The sequence below is a fragment of the Thamnophis sirtalis genome, unplaced genomic scaffold (genome assembly GCF_051295495.1).
Source record: "Thamnophis sirtalis isolate CommonGarterSnake01/CBP01778 unplaced genomic scaffold, rThaSir2_p1.2 scaffold_11, whole genome shotgun sequence".
In the NCBI taxonomy this organism is placed as follows: Eukaryota; Metazoa; Chordata; class Lepidosauria; order Squamata; family Natricidae; genus Thamnophis; species Thamnophis sirtalis.
The window spans coordinates 65,280,902-65,292,938 of NW_028261391.1; the positions used below are offsets into that span (position 1 = coordinate 65,280,902).

The 12,037-nt window shown below is 40.2% G+C and overlaps 1 protein-coding gene across 3 annotated transcripts in view; it reads right to left on the reverse strand.

Moving 5' to 3' along the window:
- Positions 1 to 12,037, reverse strand: part of UROS (uroporphyrinogen III synthase) — a 29,086-nt gene that overhangs the window by 16,924 nt on the left and 125 nt on the right. The window contains exons 1-5 of one of the 3 annotated variants that reach the window (XM_087725970.1): positions 11,937 to 12,023; positions 7,653 to 7,734; positions 5,139 to 5,222; positions 1,821 to 1,917; positions 1,618 to 1,692 (exon numbers count right to left, since the gene is read on the reverse strand). In XM_087725970.1, the coding sequence (XP_087582096.1) occupies positions 1,618 to 1,692; positions 1,821 to 1,917; positions 5,139 to 5,222; positions 7,653 to 7,715 (319 nt within the window). In that variant the 5' untranslated portion in view covers positions 7,716 to 7,734; positions 11,937 to 12,023. Of the gene's footprint in view, positions 1 to 1,617; positions 1,693 to 1,820; positions 1,918 to 5,138; positions 5,223 to 7,652; positions 7,735 to 7,871; positions 7,981 to 11,936; positions 12,024 to 12,037 lie in introns of those variants that run through there. The other 2 variants (XM_087725971.1, XM_087725972.1) reach the window with 2 other exon arrangements.

Sequence of the window (12,037 nt, forward strand, 5' to 3'; positions counted from 1 at the left end):
ACATTTCAGACAGACAATAATTGTTTTACTTGCCTTGTCTTTAAAAACAGAAACTGCTTTGTCTTTTAGTATAATATGCCATAGCTGAAACTCAATACGTGGCAATTAATTAAACTGCCTACTGTGAATTTTATTAACAATGTTTAGCAAGGACGAACAAACAAAAAAACACCACTCTTCTAAGCAACTTCCTTTATTGTTCCTCACCTATAGGTAACTATCTTGCCAAACTAAAGCAGACTACTTGCCCCATAAAAGCATATACTCTGCGAACTAGGGGGGAAGCTGTCTTAACTCTCTTTCTCCCACGCAAACTATCTAAACTGCACTGTCACTTGTCTTCTGGAGTGCACGCCCTCAATCCCGGGAATCTGACATCATCAGGTGAATAAATGCCGAAAAACCATTTTCTAATGCTATAATAATGGTAATTTCCATATGTATAATACTGGGCACCATTGGTGGGTTTCAAAAATTTTTCGAACCTATTCTGTGGATGTGGCCTCCTTTGTGGGAGTGGCTTGCCAGCCATGTGTTTTTTCTCTCTCTCTCTTTCTCTCTCTCTCTTTTTCCTTCCTTTTGTCTCTCTGTCCCTTTTTCCTTTTTTTCTTTCATCTCTCTCTCACTTTTTTCTTTATTTCTTTCTTCCTTTCTTTCTCTTTCTGTGTGTGTGTGTGTGTGTGTTTGTGTGTCAGTAGTGGGTTTCAAAAATTTTTCAAACCTACTCTGTGGGTGTGGCCTCATTTGTGGGAGTGGCTTGCTGGCAATGTGACCTGGTGTTAGTGGCTTGTTGACCATGTGTTTTCTTTCCCTCCCTCCCTCCCCCCCTCTCTTTCCTTCCTTTTGTCTCTCTGTCCCTTTTTTTCCTTTTTTTCTTTCATCTCTCTCTCACTTTTTCTTTCTTTTTTCTTTTTTTCTTTATTTCTTTCTTCCTTCCTTTCTCTTTCTGTGTGTGTGTGTGTGTGTGTGTCAGTGGTGGGTTTCAAATTTTTTTGGAACCTCTTCTGTAGGTGTGGCCTGCTTTCCGGGTCCACTGGTGGAACCTCTTCTAACCGGTTCGGTAGATTTGACAAACTGGTTCTACCGAATAGGTGCGAACTGGTAGGAACGCACCTCTGCTGGGCACCACATAACATACTTCATACATAACAATGTGTTTTATCCTCTAACACATCCTGACAAATTAGTAAGGCATCAAATGGTCAGCCTGCTCATACTTATATGAGCAGTCTGACCGCTTCGAGACCTTACTTATTTATTAGCTGCAAATCCCACCTTTCTTTCAAGAGCTCAATGTGACTTCCATTTTATCCACACAAGAGCAGCCTTCTCAAGCATCCTAGATTAAGGGAGAGTGACTGGCCTTAAAATACTCGATATTGCATGACTAAGGGAGGACTTCCTTCTGGGAGACTCCAGCCCTGGATTGCTGCCCAAGAGTTTTAGATAAGCTGATTGAAGCCTTGATCTGCCATAGAGGATTAAGGAGCAAAGAGTAAGACAATACATTTGCTAATCTTGTTTTAACTTTTTTGTCCTGCAGCCAAAGTAAGTGTTTATCTGTTAAAAAGCATGATCTTCTTAAACGGTTTATATGAATGTAAAGAAGTGGCTTACCTAATCCAGCAGTAGCTTTCCCTACCACATAAACAGGTTTAGTATTCCATTTTTCTCTTAGATAATTGTTCCAAGCTAAAATGAAACAATGCAAATTTCACATGTCATGCTATGCTAAGCCGTATGCATTAGTGAACAAACCACAATAAATGGATCCAAACCATCTACTAAAGTAAAAACCAAGGAAACCACATTCTGCTCACCTTCTTTTTTACAACTATCCTCTAGATATAATTTAACAGCTTCTACTGCTCTTGGGCTGGTAAAAATTAGTCCACGGTATTGATCAGGATGAAAAAGCTATTTGTTGAAGAGAGGAAAAAAAAAATAAGTAAAACATTAACCGAATTTTCACCAAGAAATCTCAAAAAGCGAAGTGCTAGTTTCAGTATTATTTTCACTACAATCTCAATACATGTAAAAGCACTAAAACCTGCCATTTTAAGAACTAAAGGGATGCTATTATACCAAATCTTTGAAAGTTTATTGTGTCACTCTGAAGCGAACCTGGCTGGAGCCGTCTTGGGCCGCCTCATAGTTGCCACAAAGCAAGAAAGCGGGATCGGAATGGGGAAGTAGATAGCCAGGCTCCGGTCAAAACAAAATGCTTTCTCGTGGGAACCAAGGTCATTGAAACAGATGGCCATTGAAAGAGGAGCAGAACCTGCCTTCCACCTTCATTGGACAATGTGACCGGTGACACTTAGGAATGGGGGAGTTTGATTCTTTTAATTAGGTGAGCAGAGAAACTTAGGTAGACTTCTTCCCTCTGTGCTTTGTCTATGAGTTTTCATTCAGAATCTGCTTAAAAGTTGGTTGGCCTTAAAATCATTGAGAGTGCTTGTATTAGATTGAACGCTGGTCCTTACCTGAATGTTCATTTTAAGTAGAATTGAGGGCTTTGTAAGAAGGTCTACAGCAGTGAGTAATACGAGTGTCTGTTTTTTTGGCGTTGGTAGGCAAGACATTTTTCTTGTCTTTGTTCTCTATGAGAATCGGGTCTAGACACTCACCAAAGAGATCCGGGCCCGTATACGGGGCCGCTGCCAAGTTCCATTTGGACTTGTTGTCCATCTGCCAACTGTGTAGCCAGAGCAGCCATCTGGAAGTCACCAAGGTGGATAGGACTCGGGACACATATTTTATAGAATCCAGAGTGGCGTCCGCAGAAAATTGCATGGCAGCAATGATTTTCGTGAGGTCTTGTAAAAGACGCTCGTCCTGAACCGGAATGCGGTCCTGTAGCTGACGTAGCCACATGACCACGGTGCAGTTGAAATAAGAGGCCGCTGCGGCAGATTTAACTGCCGAGGCGGAAACAGTGACGTTCTTACTCAAGGTAAGTTCCGCACGCTTAACCTCTGGTTTCATCACTCGACCTCGAGGAAACTGGGAACCAATAGGGAATGGTGGAGCATTAAAGAGATTTCCCTCAGTCTCTGGAGCAATCAGGCTTTGAAGATAGCCACGAGTAACCCCCTCCACCAATTCTACTGGTAAACTGTACAGTTAGTCCTTGACTTATGAGCACAATTGAGCCCAAGATTTCTGTTGTTAAGGGAGAGATATGTTAAGTGAGTTTTATCCTATTTTACGACCTTTCTTGCCACAGTTGTTCAGTGAATTGCTACAGTTGTTAATAACCTGGCTATTAAGTGAAACTGGCTTCCCCATCAACTTCGCTTGTCAGGAAGTTGCAAAATTATTATTATTATTATTTATTAAATTTATAGGCCGCCCAATCCCGAAGGACTCCGGGCGGCCTATAAGGGGATCACATTACCCCTGGACCCTGCAGTCGTCATCATGAATATGAGTCAGTTGCCAAGCATCTGGATTTTGATCACATGACCAAAGGTCATAAGTGTAAAAAAACGGTCATAAGTCCGTTCTTTTCAGTTCTGTTGCAACTATAAACCGTCGCTAAATGAAATGTTGTTAAGTGAGGACTATCTTTTTTTAAAGGTTTGTCCTCACTTCAGAAATGCTGAAAATGGTGCTCCTAGTTGTATTGTAAGTGAAAATATCCCAATGATAAACTATTTCAGTCTAGTTTCATTCTCTTCCTCCCCCGCCCTCACTTTCGATAGTCTTGATGGTGAACTTGTTTCAGAGATTTAGAATGCAACGTTATACTAATACAAGTTAAGAAGCAAGTCTCTTTATAACCAGAGAGAGAAACTTCCAAAATGACATAAAGTAACGTGATACTAAAATATACTAAATGAAATTCAATGCAAATGCTCTAAGCTTTTAATCTGTTCTCAATCTGATTGCTGTTTTTTTTAATAAATGTGAGCTATCCAGAGATGCAGATGAGTGAGCAGGCATATAGATAGATTGAATGAATACTTTTTTTTTAAAATTAAGACATTCTTAGGTTTATAATTCGTTCTGACCACCAAAATTAAATGTGGTCACAGTACTTCAACTCCATGATAGTAATTACCCCCCTCTCAGAATATTAGAACATTAGAGTTAATTGCAGAGCACCAATTAAAAAGGGAGTCATTCTTCATGCAAAGAATAGAATTTGCTGCCATGAAAGATACAAGGCACTAAATGAGTTTAAAACACTACTGACTATACACATTGGTGAACAATGGACATATTAATGCAACCATCAACATGTACAATTATATTTATTGCTACAAGCATTAAAGATCAGTTCATATAAGGCAACAGTGAAAAATGTTTTGTGAGTTTTCTGAATATATATATGATACAATACCATATGCTCAAAATACTGGGTTAAGAAGTTTTGGCCTGGATTAGCAAGGTTATTCTTATATTCTTAAAATCCATTATAGTTTTTGCTTAATTCTTCATTATCAGGGAGAAAAGAAAGGGAAAATAAGGTGGTGTTACAACAGGCGCTAGGGATGGTAAACAAAGCAACTCAAACTGTATGTTATAACCTTTTAAATGGAATAACAAAAGTATAAGAACAGCAAAGAAAAAGAATAACTATGTGAATGTTTACCTATAATTGTATGTAAGAGAATAAATGACAGTAAGAATATAAAGCACAATATAGGTAAGCAATATTTTGTTATAAATAGCTAAGTATAAATAAATATAGAATTGTACATAAAAATGGATAATGAATAAGGAGACCATGAATGCAAGATAGAAATGTATAGAAGGGAAAACACTAACTGTAAAGAAGCCGATACGGAACTGCTGTATGATATATGATGGAACTTCTTGTTCCTATGTTGTTTTAAGTCATGTGTTTGTTTTTGTTGATGTGTTTATGTGTTTAAAATAAAAAAAATTAAAAAATAATATTAGGCTAGAAGAATTGGTTATTACCAAACTGTTAGGAATCAGACATTTTTGCTTATCTATTACAATTCACACAAGTACAGTCATACTTGACTTACTATAAGTGTCCTGTCCTCAATAGGATTTATACCATCAACATTTAAATTGCTAACCAAATAAACAGAATGAAAGGAAACGTAAATGCATAGTTTCAATAGCGTGGGGCATTACGACAAACAAAATTCAAAACTTACTTTTTCAGAGAAAGTGTGAAGAGAAATAAATTCAAATGCTAAAACTGGAATTAAAGTTGCTTTGAGTCCGTGTGAACCGAATTCCTTTAAAAAAGAAGTACATATTTTTATGGAAACAAAGAATCCCAACTGAATTATTGCCCATTACCCACTGAAACACCTACAATTATGGATTTAAGAACAGAACAGAACAGAACAGAATAGAATTCTTTATTGGCCGTGTCTGATCGGAAACACCAGGAATTTGTCTCTGGTGCATAAGCTCACACATATAAATAGCAAGAAATAAGTCATAGGTTATAATCATAGTTACAATAATTAATCAAGAGTTACAAACAATAATTGATAAAGAGAAGATAGCAGGGAAGATGAGAAAAGATGAGAATATAATATAAACATTGCAGTATTTTTTTTTGACTAATCGGGAATCTGTGAGCTTTAACTATGGCACATGGTTCAATGACCTATGTTATCAGACCTGGTTTGAAGCAGTTTGATACTAACATATTTTCACTAACAAATGCCTCCTCTCAAGTACCTATCTGATTCTGCTCTCAGCTGTAACACCTAACCTAAGTCTGGAGGTGTATTTCATCCCAAGTTTCTGTTCTTGTGATTTCTTGCCTCTGGAAAATGTGATGGAATGCTCTAGAGCAGTGTTTCTCAACCTTGGCAACTTGAAGATGTCTGGACTTCAACTCCCAGAATTCCCCAGCCAGCGAATGCTGGCTGGGGAATTCTGGGAGTTGAAGTCCAGACATCTTCAAGTTGCCAAGGTTGAGAAACACTGCTCTAGAGCTTGGGTCATTTTGCTGATCTAGAGAAAAGAACAGTCCAAGTATGGATTTTGGAAAATTTTATGGCAGTAGATCAGAGGTGGGTTCCTACCAGTTCGCACCTATTCGGTAGAACCGGTCTGTCAAATCTACCGAACCGGTTAGAAGAGGTTCCACCAGTGGACCCGGAAAGCAGGCCACACCTACAGAAGAGGTTCCAAATTTTTTGAAACCCACCACTGGTCCTTAGATATGATTATTCTATACTATCATGCTCCTATTTATAAAACTCAGTGCCTCTGTGAAAGGTAAGGATGACTACTGCGTTTGTGGTGCAATCAGAACATTGCGTGTGTTGAAGTTGTTTTAAGGCAAACCAAAGATGCCTTTTGAAAAACAAGTTTACATCCTATTCTTATGCATGCCAGTGCTGTGTGTGAGGTAATTTAAGGTGGTTCTGATAAGTGTCACCGGCATCTTCATATCCGGTCACATGGGCGGCAAGCCACTCCCATCCGGTCACATGGGTGGCAAGCCACTCCCACAAAGGAGGCCACACCCACAGAGTAGGTTCGAACAATTTTCGAAACCCACCACTGCAGTAGATAGGCATTTACATTTTACAAGTACTTCTGGAAATTCTTAAAGTATTGTAACAAGACAATTCAAAAATTATATAAACATCAACAAACAGCAACAAAAATAAAGAGAAATATATATATATAGCCATGAAAATTATTTCATAAATAACATCATGCCAGGGGGGAAAAACTATTGTTTTTGGTTTGGAAAAGAATAACGAAAGGCATATTTCATCCAAGAATATTTGTGTAAGACTTTGGCAATAGCTTCTCTGAACTGTTTTCCTTGTGATGTGGAAAAATGACTGAATTCATACTAACAATCCTGCCCATGTTTATACATGCTAAGTAATTACTTCATTAAAAATTAATTTTAATACAGTTAGGCTATACGAGGTTAAATGGGGAAGCTTTTCTATTAAAAAAACCCTGCATTTCCTTTATGTAAAACAAAAATATTATAAGAAAGTCGTACGTTAAAGGCATCAATCACCACTTCTACTATTCATTCTAATTCAAATAAAGAAGGAGATTGCTGTAATGAACGGTAGCTTTATTCCTGAGCAAGGAATAGTCTAACATATTTTCTATCTGCTGAAATACTGAACAGTGAATTTTGAAAGCAGCGTAAGAAATAAATCTTCAGTGTAATAGCAAGCCAAATAAATAGTAGGCATTAGCAGCCCTTATCTTAAACAGTCATTATCTATTCCTTGTTAATATGTGTCTTACTTCGTAAAGTGCTGATAAATTATTCTGAGGGCTTATGTAGGAAAAGGCAATTTTTTGACACTTTGTTAGAAACCAAAGAAGATTTCTTTAAAATATAATCTGTATATTATTCACCTACAGTACATCAATTTGATAAAATGCCATGTATTTCATTTTCAGGAAATAATTCCCATGAAGTTGAAAAGAGAGGCTACAATAGAATACAATTCTACAATAAAAATGAGTCACACATTCAATTACTTCTGGCTTACTGATGTCACGACAGTAGCCCTTAATTCATAGCTGCCTGCCACGAACTGTAAAATATTATTTCCAAAAGACAGTTGAAAAGAGGCACAAACAACTAACATATTGTCTGAGCTGGACAAAGCTGGAAGGTTTTTTTTTAAATCATTCAATTCTTAGTGAAAAGTTAGGTTACTCACCTTTATGTAAGAATCTGGTCCACCATCATTTTCCTTTGGATCTTTCAGCAACAACACTTTCATCGTTTTACTTGTGAAATGCCTTGTAATAGGGAAGCACAAAATGGAAATAAATCTAAATTAGGATTCTTTTCCTGTACAAGAATTATGCTGGTTAAATGCTCACATGAAACAGGATAATTAACAGTAACTAGTGTTGGCCACACGATGAGTACGTACTTAATATACACGTTCTGCAATTGCGTATCAACCCTGATAAGGCTAACAAAACACCCAAACGTTTTTTAAACGATACAATACGTCTTCGCATCCTGAAAGGAAAAGGTGAAAAGAATTTGCAGCGGTGGCAAACAGTGGAAAAAGAATGTATTTCACAAATATGCAGCATTCTAATTGCATCCTGCGTATCTTGCATTTAACTTTGTAAAATATAATTTTGGACATTCCACCAAAGTATTAGAAGAGTCTGTAACCACAGTTATAATAGATATTTTCCAATGCCCTTACAGTATCTGCATGTAGACACCTAAACCAGCCCATCCCAAATAATGTTGTCCTGCACAAAATAGATAAACTATGCCTGCCAAGAGGTTTCAGATATACTCCAAGTCAAATGTGAACATACAGCTCTTTGTCGGAGCAATATTGCAGTATTTGGCAGATTCAGCAGCAGAGACATCTATTGTGTTTAATGCATTGGGGGCCAAACCTAGGGGACATTCTCTTTACATAGTATGAAAAAAACAGTCTCAAAAGCACCAGAAATTCCCCTGAGGTCTAGTATCAGAGGTGGGTTCCTACCAGTTCGCACCTATTCGGTAGAACCGGTCTGTCAAATCTACCGAACCGGTTAGAAGAGGTTCTACCAGTGGACCCGGAAAGCAGGCCACACCTACAGAAGAGGTTCCAACATTTTTTTGAAACCCACCACTGGTCCTTGGATATGATTATTCTACACTATCATGCTCCTATTTATAAAACTCAGTGCCTCTGTGAACGGTAAGGATGACTACTGCGTTTGTGGCGCAATCAGAACATTCCGTGTGTTGAAGTTGTTTTAACACAAACCAAAGATGCCTTTTAAAAAACAAGTTTACATCCTATTCTTATGCATGCCAGTGCTGTGTGTGAGGTCATTTAAGGTGGTTCTGACAAGTGTTTTCGGCATCTTCATATCCGGTCACATGGGCGGCAAGCCACTCCCATCCGGTCACATGGGCGGCAAGCTACTCCCACAAAGGAAGCCACACCCACAGAGTAGGTTTGAACAATTTTTGAAACCCACCACTGCTCCTATTGATTACTAAGAAGCAATTCACCCACCCTTTAATGGAGAATACATCTATTGTATTATGGACTGTATTATAGAGGAGAGTAAATTTATGATCTGGTTGGAATGAGGTACAGATGAACTGGATGGATAGATAGCATCAGAATACATAGGATCAGGCCAAAACCTTCCCTATGAAACCTGGGGTTGGATGGGGTGAGGAATAGAATTATCTAAAACAGTTGTCTGGTCTAATATGGGAGTAATAGCAGGCCAAATTAAAATAATCTCCAGTTACATCAATCAGATTACCTTGTCTCCCATTTGCCATAAGCAAAATACTGGGTTATTTTAAGGATGACTTTGCAACATAACTTCACCATAATATTTTGCTGATCTTTTCCTGACATTAGGGAAATATGATAAGAAGAAAATAATAAACAGGATACAAAGGTATTTTATTCCTCTCATTCTCCCACAGAAAAATAAAAAAGACTAAAAAATGTCTTTTTCCCTCCCTACTGAATACATACTGTATTATAGTCATTCCTCCCTTCTTCTTCCCCTCTCGTTCCTCCCCCTCCTCTTTTCTCCTCCCTCTTACCCTGTCTTCTACTCTTGATTTCCCCTCCTTTACTCCCTCTGCTTTATCCTTTCTTCCTTTCCCTCCTCCTCCTTCCTCCCTTCTTCTTCCCCTCTCGTTCCTCCCCCCTCCTCTTTTCTCCTCCCTCTTACCCTGTCTCCTACTCTTGATTTCCCCTCCTTTACTCCCTCTGTTTTATCCTTTCTTCCTTTCCCTCCTCCTCCTCCCTTCTTCTTCCCCTCTCGTTCCTCCCCCCTCCTCTTTTCTCCTCCCTCTTACCCTGTCTTCTACTCTTGATTTCCCCTCCTTTACTCCCTCTGCTTTATCCTTTCTTCCTTTCCCTCCTCCTCGTTCCTCCCCCCTCCTCTTTTCTCCTCCCTCTTACCCTGTCTCCTACTCTTGATTTCCCCTCCTTTACTCCCTCTGCTTTATCCTTTCTTCCTTTCCCTCCTCCTCCTTCCTCCCTTCTTCTTCCCCTCTCGTTCCTCCCCCCTCCTCTTTTCTCCTCCCTCTTACCCTCTCTCCTACTCTTGATTTCCCCTCCTTTACTCCCTCTGCTTTATCCTTTCTTCCTTTCCCTCCTCATCTCTCCTCCCTTCCGTTGTTGCCCTTGCTTATTTACTTTCTCTAATGGGTTCTTGGGGTGGCATTTCAGGAAACCCAACTTTATATTTTCATACATATCATTTTCTCTCTTACATTTTATTTCTAATAATTCCACTTGTATTATTTTTTAAATTGTTATCTTGCATTATAGTCTCTCCTGCTGTCTCTTCGGGGAGAAGGGAGTGGGTACTTCAATTGCACTGCATTCTTAGCTTGGGTAAACATGAAATCTCCATGCCTCCAAAAAAAAAGCATTTGTTCCTTTATACATGTATTATAATTATACCCATCAATCCAATCCTTTGGGGCAAAATTCAAGTCATACGCATAATAAATAATAAAACAGAAAAAGCCACAACTTACAGCCATTGGAGGTTGGCTACTACATAAGAAGAAGTTGATTTTGCATGCATTGCATTGCATTGCTCTGCAATGCGTGCATTGAATACACATAGTCCTCAACTTACAACACTTCACTGAGTGACTGTTCAAAGTTACAACGGCGCTGAAAAGTGACTTATGACCATTTTTCACACTTGCGACCATCACAGCATTCCCTACGGCCACGTGGTTTACATCCGGGTGCTTGGCAACTGATTCACGTTTACGACAGCGGCAGCCTACGATTCCCCCCCCCCCTTTGGCGCCCTTCCGACGAGTGAAGAAACCAGATTCACTTAACCACCGTCCAACCAATTGAAGAAACTGCAGCGATTCACTTGAACCCGTGGGGCAGGAATCGTCGTAAAACAGAGCAAAACTCACCGGACACATTTCTCATCCGTGTAAATTTGTCATCAATATCAACGCGTTGGGCTCAATTGTGGTTCTTGAGTTGAGGACTACTACGTGGTTGCAGGAGGCTGACTGCATTTGAGAGGCAAAGAGGCGGACAGCCGCTGGCTGCATTGAAGGGTTACGGACCCCTTTGTAACCCCCCCCCCGGAGAGGTCACCCACATTTTTCTAACTGGGATCCGAAGGCTCCCCCCTAAGGCAGTGGTCTCCAACCTTGGCAGCTTTAAGACCTGTGGACTTCAACTCCCAGAGTTCTTCAGCCAGCTTGAAGTCCAGAACTCTTAAAGTTGCCAAGGTTGGAGACCACTGATCTATAGCACTGTCTATGGCAGAGGACTTCAAAGTTGGCACCTTAAAGACTTGTGGACTTCAACTCCCAGAATTCTCCAGCCAGCTGGAGGTTTGCTGGCTGAGGAACTCTGGGAGTTGAAGTCCACAGGTCTTAAAGTTGCCAAGGTTGGAGACCATTGATCTATAGCACTGTCTATGGCAGAGGACTTCAAAGTTGGCACCTTAAAGACTTGTGGACTTCAACTCCCAGAATTCTCCAGCCAGCTGGAGGTTTGCTGGCTGAGGAACTCTGGGAGTTGAAGTCCACAGGTCTTAAAGTTGCCAAGGTTGGAGACCATTGATCTATAGCACTGTCTATGGCAGAGGACTTCAAAGTTGGCACCTTAAAGACTTGTGGACTTCAATTCCCAGAATTCTCCAGTCAGCTGGAGCTTTGCTGGCTGAGGAACTCTGGGAGTTGAAGTCCACAAGTCTTAAAAGTTGCCAAGGTTGGAGACCACTTGCCCTAAGGCAGTGTTTCTCAACCTTGGCAACTTGAAGATGTCTGGACTTCAAGTCCCAGAATTCCCCAGCCAGCATTTGCTGGCTGGGGAATTCTGGGACTTGAAATCCAGACATCTTCAAGTTGCCAAGGTTGAGAAACACTCCCCTAGGTGACCAAGGCAGAAGCCAAGCTCCGCCCTAGACCGACGCTGACAGAGCGGAAGTCCCATCCCCGGAACTCGCGCTCTACCTACCTTATCCGAGCCTGCCAAGCCGGTCATTCATTGGTTGAATAGGAGCTGCCCCACCCTTCTCTTCTCTCCCCTCCCCCCCGCCCCTGCCCCGCTCCCCTCAC